The 13,375-nt window shown below is 47.1% G+C and overlaps 1 protein-coding gene across 2 annotated transcripts in view; it reads right to left on the minus strand.

Annotated features, from left to right (window-relative positions):
* Nucleotides 1-279: 279 nt before the first annotated feature.
* The window catches only part of ETS2 (ETS proto-oncogene 2, transcription factor), an 18,493-nt gene continuing 5,397 nt past the window's right edge, over nt 280-13,375 (minus strand). The window contains exons 3-10 of one of the 2 annotated variants that reach the window (XM_007470478.1): nt 11,113-11,224; nt 9,823-9,942; nt 9,305-9,505; nt 7,719-7,802; nt 6,477-6,701; nt 5,404-5,667; nt 3,402-3,520; nt 280-2,497 (exon numbers count right to left, since the gene is read on the minus strand). In XM_007470478.1, the coding sequence (XP_007470540.1) occupies nt 2,282-2,497; nt 3,402-3,520; nt 5,404-5,667; nt 6,477-6,701; nt 7,719-7,802; nt 9,305-9,505; nt 9,823-9,942; nt 11,113-11,224 (1,341 nt within the window). In that variant the 3' untranslated portion in view covers nt 280-2,281. Of the gene's footprint in view, nt 2,498-3,401; nt 3,521-5,403; nt 5,668-6,476; nt 6,702-7,718; nt 7,803-9,298; nt 9,506-9,822; nt 9,943-11,112; nt 11,225-13,375 lie in introns of both variants that reach the window. The other variant, XM_007470479.1, reaches the window with a different exon arrangement.

The following is a 13,375-nucleotide window of genomic DNA, read 5'->3' on the forward strand; positions in this document are numbered from 1 at the left end:
GACTAGACCCCTGGATTTTTCTATTTTAATCTCTTCTTGAAAATTTTTCGCTTTAAGGAACACTTTTGGGGAATTCCTTCAGGAAGTGCTCACAGTTGGTTCCAGCTTGGTCCCAATTTACTAGGGGATGAGTGTGTGAAATCAGTTAAAGGGAGATTAATTCTGAGGGACTGAGCAGTTGTGTGTCCGGTGGTTCTGAGCCCAGTATCCTGACTCCACCGCCTCCATGCCGGGGGGTCGGTGGGGATGAAGAATGAGGACCCTTACGAGGAGGAGTTTATATAAACAAAATACTTTATTATTTGAGAAAGAAAAGGCCAAATTACAAAACTATTATACTCAAGTCCTGTTCATTACCACACGCCAAAAGTTTACCATGGATTTGATTTTCCATAACGATTGGGTTGAGCCACATAAAACTGCCAACTTCGTAGATGAAACACACAAACATTGGCAGTTTCACGTGGTCACACCCCATATAAAATGAGCCAATAGCTAAGATTTCTTTTTGGCAGCAAGATGTCCCCAGTCCCATGTCTGTTGATGTTATAAACAGATGTCTGAGAGATAAACGGGTCCTGCTTGAGAAAAACACCTTGTGCGTAGTGACACTGGAATACAGTCTTGTGTGGGTTCTGAGACTGTGTGGTGCCCCTTCCAGCTGTGCTCTACCCCGCTCGCCCTACCACCCAAGCCCCTGGTCTCATCGCATGGATGATTATTCTTTAGAGATGTCACTGATGGTCCTAGTATCTCCTCATGCTGCTGGTGAGGGCTGTCCAACTTTGAAACCAACTTGACTTGACCATTTACAAAAGGCAGGAGGCACAGGCTGAACCAGGGATTCCTTTGAAACAACTACAAAATTCTCCATCACGATCAAGATGTTTTCTTCACAGGAACAACCCCAATCCCTTCTCTTTCCCATCCTGTTGGCCCTCTTTTTGCCTCTGGGCATTCTGCGTCCAAGAAAATAAAACTGTGGACACTAAACAGAAAGGAGCAGCTTGGTATCCAGAAAGCCCAAGACCCGACAGGTAAACAAAATGGGGAAAATCAGGCTTTACTCACGTTCAAGAGGTTTAATAAAGCTTCCCCTCCCCCTGCACCTTCAGCTCTGTACGTCAACTGTACATGGAGCTGAGGTAAAAATAAAACTTTCTTTACAAATTACAATTTTTTCCAGTGAATTACTTTTGCAGTAAAAATAGCTGCTACATAAATCCCTCCTGATCTCTGAAAAGGAGTCGCATATTTCCAAAAATAGTATTCTTATTTTAATCAAACAGCCTAATTTGGGGCACAGGAAGGAAATGGCTGGTCAAGGGGAGGTTAGTTGTTGGGGGAAAAACAGTTGAACTAAAAAATAAGTTTTGTATATAAATTGATTTAAAGGCATGCATAGAAATGGAAAACATATGCCATTTGTCAAGAAAAATACTGCTTTATAGCTTTTACATTACAATTAAAGGAGAAGCAAGAGGCCAGATGGGCCCCCAGATAATAACATTAAGTTTCTTATAAAAATTCCCAAATGTACAAAGTCCTTGCCATAGATAACCCAGACAAAACAAAACGAAAAAAAACAGGAATTAACCCTCTTAGACCTTATTCCTGTAGGTATATTAAATGTAAATAATACACACTTTACAACTTCTTAGTCTGCCCTGGCAGATTAAATGTTTGCAAAATACCACCTGTGCTCTTGACAACTGGAATACATTGCAAAATGCCGTCTGCATTCTCATTTCACATATAGTTATATAATTATTTTAAATTACAATATACAATTTTTGTTAAATAGGTCTGTTAGGGGATTTTGATAACAATTATGAGGTTACAGTCATATATACAAACTAAGTTCTGAAATGGCATGATTGTTTCCTTGCACTCTCTTCCCCGTCAGAACCAGAGACCTCTTTGGCATTGGCGTTTCCTGGTTGCAAAAGGCAAAAGAAAATCCAAAAGTGTGTGTCCACAAGATGCTCGCTCTTTTGAGAAGACCCAACAGCCTGAACGATCCTGTCACGACACAGCCCGCCCAGAGCCAGGACGGCTGCCTGGCGCTTCTTTCTGAGCCGTTCTAACGTAACAGAATCTTAAGTTGCGTGTTCCTGGCAGCAGGAGTCAGAAGCGAGAAACTGTGCTGCTTTCGGCAGAGAACCGCGGTACCAGATGAAATAAGGCCACTGCTTCTTGGAGACGTTCCCAGACGCGTTGATCCTGCCTCTCAGGGTCCTTGGATGGGTCCCCATGGCCCCAGTTCCAGCCCTGGGCGGCTTCAGTCCTCCGTGTCCAGCTGGACGCCCAGGATGGCGTGCAGCTCCTCGGGTGTGAAGCCCAGCAAGTTCTGGAGGTCGCACACGAAGCGGTACACGTAGCGCTTCCCCGACGTCTTATGGATGATGTTCTTGTCATAATAATAGCGTAAACCCCGGCTCAGCTTCTCGTAGTTCATCTTGGGCTTGTTTTTCCGCTTTCCCCACCGGCGGGCCACCTGTGGGACGGACGGAAAAGAGCTCCATTCAATTTGGCAAAATTAAGAAAAAGTGCGTCGCTTTCCCGACAGTGATTCGGATGCGTGCTCACTTGACCACTACGTAAGGACCACAGAGGTGCCATCTGCTTCTGTGCACGTGCCAGGGCTCTGCATCCCCCCGGCTGTTTCTCGGGGGATGGAGGGAGGTGCTGATGCGAGAGCGAGGTGACCCCACCCAAAGCTCCGTCTGTGGAGGCCTCTCACTCAGCAAGACCCCCAGGAGCCAAGGGTTCAGAATCAGGGAGGTCCTGAGACGAGGGAAATGCTATGTCCCACCCACCTCCTGGGTTTGAATTCTGACCCCCATGTCCACAGCTGCTGAGTGGAATCAGGACCTCAGGACATTCTGCACCCCTCAGTGCTTCTGCTGCCCTACGATACTGGGGAGGTGACAGTCCGCACTCTACTGGTACCAGAGACCAAGGGCTCCCCCCTTACACTGTCCTCGAGGGGCTGGTATCGGACCTGCCCTCGGCTTTCTCCTCCAGATGGGGCTGGAGCAGCTCTGCCAACCTCAGCCGAGGAGCGGGCTCAGTCCCTCCAAGGGAAAAGGCAAATTTGCTAAAACATCTTCAGATGATCAGGCGAGAGTCTCAGTTGACAGCTTTCACCTTTTAACTAGATGACAGAGCAGGGTGGTGAAGCCTGCCTGGTGCTGTGTGCGTAAACAGGGGACACTAAACTGTTCATCAGCGAAACAAGACTCCACATTTCCCGACAGTCAGGCACGCCTCCTGTGGAAGTGCTCTCATCTGTATACTGGTGACCCCTTTCCCGCACCCAGAGAATTGGATTTGTGAACCCCACGGGATGGAATCAGGTTTGAGAGCCTGGAGAGCAAGTTCCCAGGTTCTGGACGTACCTCATCGGGGTCAGCAAGCTTAAACTCCCAACCGTCTCCCGTCCAGCTGATGAAAGACTGACAGGACTTGTCGGACAGCAATTCTAGAAGAAACTGCCACAACTGGATAGGTCCGCTTCCTGAGGGGAAAGGGGGCGGGTTATGTTTTTCTAGGTTTAAAATACAGCATGGCTTTAATCATCCTACTGAACCAAGGAATGTGAGACCCGGCTCTGGACTGGGTGCCAAGGTGAAGGTGTGACTCTGGGTGCTGGTGACAATCCTGGAGGGCTTCCTCCACGCCCCCTGCTCCTGAAAAAGAGGCCGCTGGGCCCTTGATTGCTGGGTTTGGTCATTTTGGAAAAAAAGAAAAAAAAATTCTGGGCCACCAACTCTTGGCATCAAAATTCCTCACCCTAGGGCTTCCCTGGTGGCGCAGTGGTTGGGAGCCCGCCTGCCGATGCAGGGGACACGGGTTCGTGCCCCGGGCCGGGAGGATCCCACATGCCACAGAGCAGCTGGGCCCGTGAGCCATGGCTGCTGAGCCTGTGCCTCCGGAGCCTGAGCTCCGGAACGGGAGAGGCCACGGCAGTGAGAGGCCCACGTACCGCAAAAAAAAAAAAAAATTCCTCACCCTATTTAATTGTTCCTTATGTAATAACTTTCAAGGTTTATTTCTAGAAACACCCAGTGGGACAGGGATGCGGGCGGTGGAGGAGCCTTTCAACACAGGATGAGGCGTGTCATTCTCTGAATCCCATGCGTAGCTTTCTTGCCAGATGACAATGGGCAAATTGCTTAACCCAAGACTTGCTTTACTCAGTGGTCATTGGGGCATTTGGGGTTGTAGCCATGGCCTCACCGCCTCTATCTGATGAGGGATACGCTCTGCAAAGTGCTCTTCATATACCTTTTCTCGATTAATACTTAGAACTGCCGCCACCTTGTGACGTATCACCGTATCAATATTTTAAAGATGAAGGATAAGATGTGCTCAGCAGCTGGGCGCCTTGCCCTGGATCACACGCTTATCCAAGCGCCGTGCCGCAAGGCACAGTGGCTATATTGTTGATAAGGCTGTGTGACCTTTGTGACCACAGACAGCTGTCTTCCTCTGAGCCCATTTCCCCACCTGTAAAATGGGTTAATACAGGCTGTCCTAGGGTCTACTGACCATATGCCTACCACACGGACCTGGCAGGCAATGAACGGTAACTAATATTAAAATGAAAACGACCAACACCATGGCTGTTTACTTTCTTATCAGGCCCTGATGCCCATGTATGAAAATTACAACAGTTTCCACACTATTTTAACACTTTTTCATGGCTATTTGTTTTATGTGACGGAAAAAAAATGGGTGTCTACGTATTCTTATTTTAACCTATTGGATTTTTTATAGCAGGTATTTTTTTTAAATCCCCAATGGCCCCATATGTTCAAAATATGAAGAAAAAAAAAAGCACATTTAAGGACACATGAAGCAATGAAAAAAATTATCTGATATTTTTGCTAAAGTACTGGAAATATCTGGTTCTAAAAACAGCTTTAATATTTGTCCCCGGCCTAGAATAGCTCTTACACAAACCTTCAAAATAAGATGGATTTGAGAAGCAGGCAGAGGTAAACAGCCCCTGGGTTACTGGAGGCTGGCTCTGCTGCCCCTCCCCCAGCCAGTTTACATTCTCTGAAATTCCTGGCGTGGCTGAGTCAGGGCTTAAGCCTCCACAGGCCGTGTCCCCTGCTGCTGCTCTTCTAGGCACTGGCCGGGCACATTCCAGGTGAGGGAGCAGCCCAAGGATTCTCATCCACACCGCGGAGCCCTGTGTCCATGGACATCCCTGCAAATTTGGCCTTTTCTGAATTCAGGGAGACAGCTCGCTTGGGTTCAGGATTACACCCCACGCATAAAACGTGGGGTGTCAACACAATGTGGTCCAGCAAGAAACGCCCTTGATAAACAGGGCAGGCGCAGGGCTGGGCGGGTGCAGGGGAGGGGACGGGGACCCGGGGTGGCGCCCACCTGTGAAGCCGGCCAGCACAGCCGCAGGTATAACTGGTTTGCCTTGCTCCACCGGGTCGCTCCTCTCCTGGATGTAGTCCTTGAAGGACATGGTCGGCTTGCTGAGGCCCAGGGACTGGCTGCAGTCGTCCTCGAAGCTCTCGAAGGATGGTACCCGCTGTACGTCCAGCAGGGACGACTGGCTGTTCCAGGACTGCAGCAGTGACTCCGAGCTCTCGAAGCTGTCGGCGCCCGTCTCGGTGGAGTCGTGGTCTCCAGGCTTCCCTGGCAGAGACAACAACGGACTCTGACCCTCCAGGACAACGGCACGTCTGGTGCTACCACCCACGGAGGCGGCATCATCGCCGTCGCGCCCTTTAAGTGTTCGCCCTGCTGGTTCAGAATCACCCAGACTTTTCATGATGCCCTGAAACAGAGCTGCTTATTCCTTATGATACACATGCTACACAATCGCATCTTCCATCAAGGGCAGGATGTGGCTCCGAGCAGAGGGCTACACAGCAAGGAAGAGGGGGCAGCAATGTGGATGGACCTCAGGCACGCATCATGTGAGCAAAAGACAAACACAGGAGAAAACACAACCTGCACCAAGTTCAAGAACTGGGAAAACTATGGTGATAAAGGTCAGGACAAGGAGATCCTCTTGGGGTGGGGATGCTATTAACTGGGAGGGGGCGCGAGGGAGCCTTGCGGGCTGCTGGCACCCTCTCCATGTCAATCTGGGTGGCTGTCACACAGGGGTATATATGGAAAAATCCAACCTGAGCTTCATGCACGGTACATATGCATCCCCATACAGAGAGATCTGTCACCTTCCTACACTGCCTCCCCCAATAGCCCACTGCGTGGACGACTCAAGGACTGTGTCATTCACCCGGCACCCCCAGTGCCTGGGACCTGAGATAGGTTAGGAGTAAGCTCGCCGAGCACCACTGTTGGGACCATGACCCGACGGACCAGTCCTTGACCTCCATCACTGGCTGAACTCCGGATGTCTGAGCTCATGTCACCGTGGCTGCGGGATCAAACCAACAACCCTGCTTGAGAAGGGCACTTGGAAGCCTGGATCTTACCAGAACTGCTGGAGAGCAGATTCAAGGTGCCGGCCGGGAAGTCCTGGCTGATGGAGCAGTAGTTGACGCTGACGGTGCTGAGTTGGGCCTTGGGAAACATCTGGAAGTCCTGCTCGGGACCGAGCGTGCTGGGCGCTGAGGATGCTGGACACAGGCCATCCAGGAGGCCACCTTTGAGGTAGTTCTGCGTCTGCATTCCATACAGCGCTTGCTCCACGCCAAAACCTGCAACAGGGCCACAGAAGGCAGAGCCGTCAGGTGACATCAACGTGATGACCAGAGACCCTCCACACCTCAAAACGGAGCACGAGCAGGTCTGCCCGCTCCAGCCCTCCCTCCCCAAAACTCCAGTGGACATGTGAGCTTGGGTGGGCAGCTTTTCTACTGTGTCCTCCCCTTCTCTAACTGTTCGTCTTCTCAGTCAATGAGCCCTTTTCCAAAATGCCTGCAGCCCCTGGACCCCGGATGCAATGCCTCATGTGAATATTTCTACATCTCTTGTTTTTCAAGTGCTTCCACGTGAGCCTTGGGACAACAGGGTCAGTGGATCTTTCAGCTTCTGAGGAAACTAAGGCTCAGACAGATGAAGTGATTTGCCATCCAGCCAGTGACCCATAAGGGAGTATCTCCAGTTGCCCTGCCCGCTCTGGCTGGAGGACCACCAAAACCTACACTAGCCAGTGTCAACCACCACGGGGGGGGACAGAATTCCATGACACCTATTTAAACCCCAAAGTTCTGAGCAAATTTAGTATTGCTGTCCACACACTTCCTGGGCCTGCCACCTTTGTTTGTTACACTAATCTGACCACAGCAATTGGCTCACTCCATTCTGCCCCCCGAGTTATAAATTGCCAATTTATAGCCCTGGCCAAAGCAAAGATAAGTCACTGATGTGATGTTAAATTTTCTAGTAGCCACACTGAAAAACTAAAAAGACACTGGCGAAATGAATTTGAATATTTTACTTGGCCTAAGAGAGCCATTATCATTTCAATATGTAATCAGAATTTTAAAAATTATTAAGGAGATATTGACGTTCTCTGTTCAATACTAAGACTTTCAGATCGGGCGGGTGTGCGTTATATTCTCACTACACAGCTCAGTGTGGACTGGCCGCACTTCTGGATTTGTGAATGTGTGTGATCACGGTATGGGACAGTGCAGGTTCTGCCTTCGAACCTTCCATGAATCTAACAGGAAGACTCAGAAGCTCTTAAGGGCAGAATTAATGGCACTGACCTAACGAATTGCTATTAATCCAATGAGGAACTGAGTTGAGGTGTGAAATTTCTTCATACTGATCTTCTGTCTTTTCTTGGTTTTCTGAAAAATGGACAGAGACATAAGATTACAAACTGAGAGGTTTAAACTACAGAAGAAAAAAAGTTCTTTTCTGAATTACTGTTCTATGGTTATTTCAGCATAACAAAATGCATTTTAGCGCTTCCCACTTAATCTGACGGTGTTCCATGTCATCATGTCGTTTAAAAGCACTAGAGACAGAAATGTATTTTCTAAGAACTAGAATAAGTCTTCTAAACTCCTCAGTGCTGTTATTGGTGAAGCTGAATTTCCTAGTACACAATTTGAGAGATCTAGATGGTGTATTGAATTCATCTATGTAGTCGACAAAGGGTTAATAGATGCTTACGAAGTTCCCCCCTGTACCAGGGGCTGGAATACAGCAGATTAGTAACATGGACACAGTTCCTGCCCTGGTGAAGCTTCTGACCCATCGCCTCAAACCCTGAGATGTGTCCAGGGGTGGTGAGCGCTGTTACAGAAAGAGAGGTCAAAGCAGTGTTATGGGCACCCGAACAGAGACACACGTGCCCAGGAACTTAAAGGGAAAAGGTTAGCATTCCCTGTACGTGCTTACGTCCTACAAACACACAACCACATGCACACCCACAAATCCAGACTCACACAGCGAGAAATGGCAAAACAGGTCTAACTTGCCAGCAAATAGATTCACCAGAAACTTGTCAGACCAGACGTGTCCAAGTTCAGGGAAAAGGTGAGGGTCTTTAAGTCTCCCTGGCCCTCAGAAGCCATAACTAAGAAGAGCTGGCAGGCGACCCTGAGATCTTTTTAAGATTCTGAGTCTGTAACAGATGTTGAAACTCAGAGTTTAAAGTCAATTAAATGAGGAATATTTCCCTAAACTCTTCTAACGGGCTTATTTTCTTACATTTTTAACTTGAAGGATTCCCTCACTGTACCGTTTCTCCTTTGTAACTCAATATATTTTTAACATTGGTGTCAATGCTCTTTTTAGGTCTAAATCAAGACTTTCTATATAAGAGCTCTTTTTGCTCAGAGGCCAGTTCCTGTATAATATGTCAGTGTGTAAATATGTATCGATTACTTCTACAATGGTTTATAAACATAAAACAAAAAAATTCTCTGTTGGATTCCATTTGGTCTTAGGAAATGTTACTATAAAATTCCCAGTTTATCTGAACAAAGGCTCACTTTTGCCAAGGCGGACTTATTTCCTAAGGCTCTGTGAGGTGAGCTCCAAACACGGGTCTTCTTGCTATCTCCTCACCTGAGTCACACGTATGCTTCCAACTCCAACTCATGACGTTTGGCGACACTGAACACCTTGGTGACTAGGGCTCCTGCCTTGTGGCCAATGCTCCCCACACAGGTACTTAAGTGGAGTCAAAATCTATAAATCACCACCACGTAGCTGACTCACGCCAATGGCATTTTCAGACAATCTTCCCTACATCACTGAAATGCCAACCGTAGATGACCCCCCCCATCACTCTTCCCTGCGATGCTCACCCCGCCTGGGGAGCCCAGTCGCTCACCGGTACCTTTGATCATCTGCTCCAGGTGTTCCCAGAGAATGTCACCCACAAAGTCAGGGGCCAGCTCCAGAAAGCGCTCCTTGCCAAGGTTACACAACACCTGGCCGGTCATGCCGAACCTCTGGAGGTTGACGTCCACCAGACTGAACTCGTTGGTGGCCCAGAGAAGCCACTGGCACACCTGTTGCTCAGTCCACAGCCAGGGATCTACCGGGGAGGGAAGAAAAGGAGGCAATAAGGCCAGAAGCACTCCTGATTTACCCGCAGAGCCCAGACAGGCACCGGAGTCCAAGGAAATGAACGAGACACCCAGGAAGATGTTGAGGCACTAAAAGCAGTGCTGGATGAAGTGTTCAGCTGGTTGGATTTTGAAATAAAAACTGGCTCAGCTTAATGACAGCTCTGTCCCTCTTTTCAGTACACCCTAAACAAATGCTTGAAATTAAGTCATCTCAAGCTATGGCAGCCTGATGGCTCTGTCTAGTACAGTGCAGGCGCAGAAAGCTCCAGGAAGGAGCGCTTACTCTTTGGGATGCCAAGGCGGCGCTGCTCCTTTTTGAAGCCACTGAAGGTAGCTTTTAAGGCTTGACTCATCACAGCCTTGCTGCATGGGGTCAACAGAGGCAACTCACAGTTGGTCGAGTCTGGAAAAGAAACCCCACGGGGATGTTAGGAGTTCAAGCTGGCAGCAACACAGGGAGAATTGAGGGGGCGGGGGGGAGTCTCAGCTTCTAGGGAGGAACAATTCTATCTAAAATCTTCCACATCATTCCTTAGATGAGTGTAACTATTAACAAAAACTGTGTTTTTGACGGCAATGGAGAAAGTATCATACATCTCATAACTACACTTATTTTTAAAAAATCTAAAATAAAACTCGAATTTGATTTTTTGCCAAACTCCATAGAGCAGTGATGCCTAGATAACGGTTCTATTTAAGACTATTCTTACATTTTCGACAATGAAAGAAGTTGCAAGGTTTTTGGCCAAAAGCCTTAAGGGGTTGTAAATGGCTAATTTGGAAGCGACTTCCATTAAACTAAGCGGCAGCAAAGGAACATCAGATGTAACAGGAACACACAGCACTTAGCACCCGTGACGTCAATTTTTATTGAAACACAGCCTTCTCTGGATTCCCTCAGCAATTTCAAAAATGATAAATGACCGTCACGTGATGGCACGCTTACGCAAGCATGTGTGTTTTAATTAATTTTCTGGGCTGTATTTTCTAGCACCTACTTCATATGACAAAGTAATTTCTGGAACGTTTCCAACTAATAACTATCACAGTAATCTCAGAGGTATTACTTGACGTGCTATTCCCTTAAAAAGAGGAAACGATGACGTTAAGAACTACGGAAGCAAACGCAGATGGGTAAACATGAGCAGGAATAATTTGCTGCCCCAAAACTCGGAGTAGGGGAGGAAGATCCAGCTAAGGATGCGAACCCTGGATGAAAAGTTGGGGTGCATTTTAATGTCTACTGGTCTGCTTTGCAGAGGGGACTGGGAGGTGGGGCCCGGGCTGGCTGCAGTGTTGAAATATCCTAAGGAGAAGCTGTGTGTGTGGGGGACCCCTGTGGTTTGCTCCCAGCAGGGCACCCACCCTCCCTGGGGTGTGTCAGACAAGTGAGGACTTCAGAGTCACCAAGCGCTTAAAAAAGGAAAACTGTCTTCTCTCAGATCTGAGCCTCTACCGGACTCTTCACACAAAGATTCAAGATACCAACATTCGTCCCTTATGAATTATAATCTGTGAACTGAACTACTTAGGGACATCACGCTCAATTTGTCAAGTCTGAGTAACAAATTACCGTGAGAAATTGAATCCAAGCCTGTTGGCACTTCCTGGAGTGTTTGCTCTTCATTTAGGGAGGGGAAAACAGCGAGCAGGGAGCCATCAAAGGTGTCAAAGGCAGGCTGGCGCTGCAAAAGCAGAGGGAAAGAAAACTGAAACGTGACATTTAAACTTACTTAATGACCTATTTTCAAAGTGGTCCATGGGCAGCCTCACTGATACACCCTGATTAAGCTGCCAGTCATAAAGCCACGCATGGAATCAACCAGTCAGTACTCTGAGTGGACTTCTGACAGGGTCAAAGTGACCAGAACGATTCTATTTTACTCTGGATCACATACAGGCATACCTTGGAGATATTGCAGGTGTGGTTCCAGACCATCAAAATAAAGTGAATATTGCAGTAAAGCGAGTCACAGAAATTTTTTGGTTTCCCAATACACATAAAAGTTACGTTTACATTATTGATTGTGCAATAGCTTTATGTCTAAAAACTATGCATACCTTAATTAAAAACTACTTTATTGCTAAAAAATGCTAACTGTCATCTAAGCCTTCCGAGAGTCGTAATCATTTCACTGGTGGAAGGTTTGAAATATTTCGAGGATTACCAAAATGTGACACAGAGACACGAAGAGAGCAAATGCTGTTGGAAGAATGGTGCTGATAAACTTATGATGCAGGGTTGGCACAAACCTTCCATTTGTAAAAAGCGCAGTAAAGCGCAAGTACAACACAACAAGGTCTGCCTGTCATCAACCGCAGAGCCAGAATGACTGGGAACTTATTTTTAATGGCCTAACCAATTTAAATGAATAAATTAAGTAAGCAAACCTAAAACCAAGAGAATCTTAGAAAAGTGCCTGGAGGGACTCAGAGACCACTGCGATCCGAACACCTGGGAGGGCTTCCCTGGTGGCACAGTGGTTGGGAGTCCGCCTGCCGATGCAGGGGACACGGGTTCGTGCCCCAGTCCGGGAAGATCCCACATGCCGCGGAGCGGCTGGGCCCGTGAGCCATGGCCGCTGAGCCTGCGCGACCGGAGCCTGCATGCCCGCAGGGGGAGGGGCCACGACAGTGAGAGGCCCGCATACCGCAAAAAACAAACAAACAAACAAAAAGAAAAACAAACACCTGGGCCTTCTAAGCTACTTGGGAGAGATGCTTAGGCTGTGTGTATAAGAAAAACGACTTGGTTCACTGCAGTTAAAATGAAAGGCGAGTGATTAAATGAAAATGAAAAATCACCCAACAAAATACATTACTTTTTCTGTTGAAGCATTTATTCTGAAATGTTTACCATGAAACACTGCAACTGAAGCTACATGTCTTTCCTTATCTATTCCAACGGTTCAGAAAATAATAACACATATGAGAACAACCCTTAAGACTTAATTTTGTAAAAGTTTAGTGTATTGAAAAGGACACCCCTCCCCCATCATCTATTAAGGGGAAAGATTTCTAAAGGAAATAGGTTTAAAGTTAAACTACCTATAATTTAGGGGAAAGAGGGGGAGAAATACACAGAGAAAGATATGCCTGGAGCTGTGAGGATTTCTAATAATCTCATCTAACATTTACAAATGGAATAGCCTTTAATGTAAGACTCATTGGGACTTCCCTGGTGGTCCAGTGGTTAAGACTGCACTTCCACTGCAGGGGGCACGGGTTCGATCCCTGGTTGAGAACTAAGACCCCTCATGCTGCATGGCGCGGTCAAAAAAAGGAAAAAAGACTCATTTATGAGTAACATATGTAACAGATAAAGGCTTCATTCATCATTGCCTAACTTGTTGAAGAAAAACATGAAGAAAGATTATATTTTTCCAACATAAGCTGGAAATCCCATGTCACGTGCAATGCAATGACCCATCTGTTGAGTCATCAATTAAAAAATGTGTAAGACATTTACAAATCAAACAGTTTGTGTGCTTTCTTTTTAGAAATGCAGAACAATGAATGACGCATTACATAAGAAGTAGGAGCTCAACCCAATGATGTCCCAATGATGTTGGAGTCCAGCTCCCCAAAACCCAAAGCAAAGATGTCCAATTGCCCAAAGCCCACGGGGGAAAAACCAATCCTGAGAGTGTGAAATACTCATCTCGGCTTATGAACTACCTTATAGCAGCGCCAATTTTGGTGAAATAGCCAATAGATTTTTTAAATTCTCACTAGCATTGCCCAGTGACTAAGAAATGCCTGCCCTTCCCTGACTGTACTCCTGACTGTTCTTTTTTTTAAAACCAGGAAGCCAAAAGACAAGACAAATTCCTGCT

This window comes from Lipotes vexillifer, unplaced genomic scaffold (genome assembly GCF_000442215.2).
Source record: "Lipotes vexillifer unplaced genomic scaffold, Lipotes_vexillifer_v1.1 scaffold402, whole genome shotgun sequence".
NCBI classification, from domain to species: domain Eukaryota; kingdom Metazoa; phylum Chordata; class Mammalia; order Artiodactyla; family Lipotidae; genus Lipotes; species Lipotes vexillifer.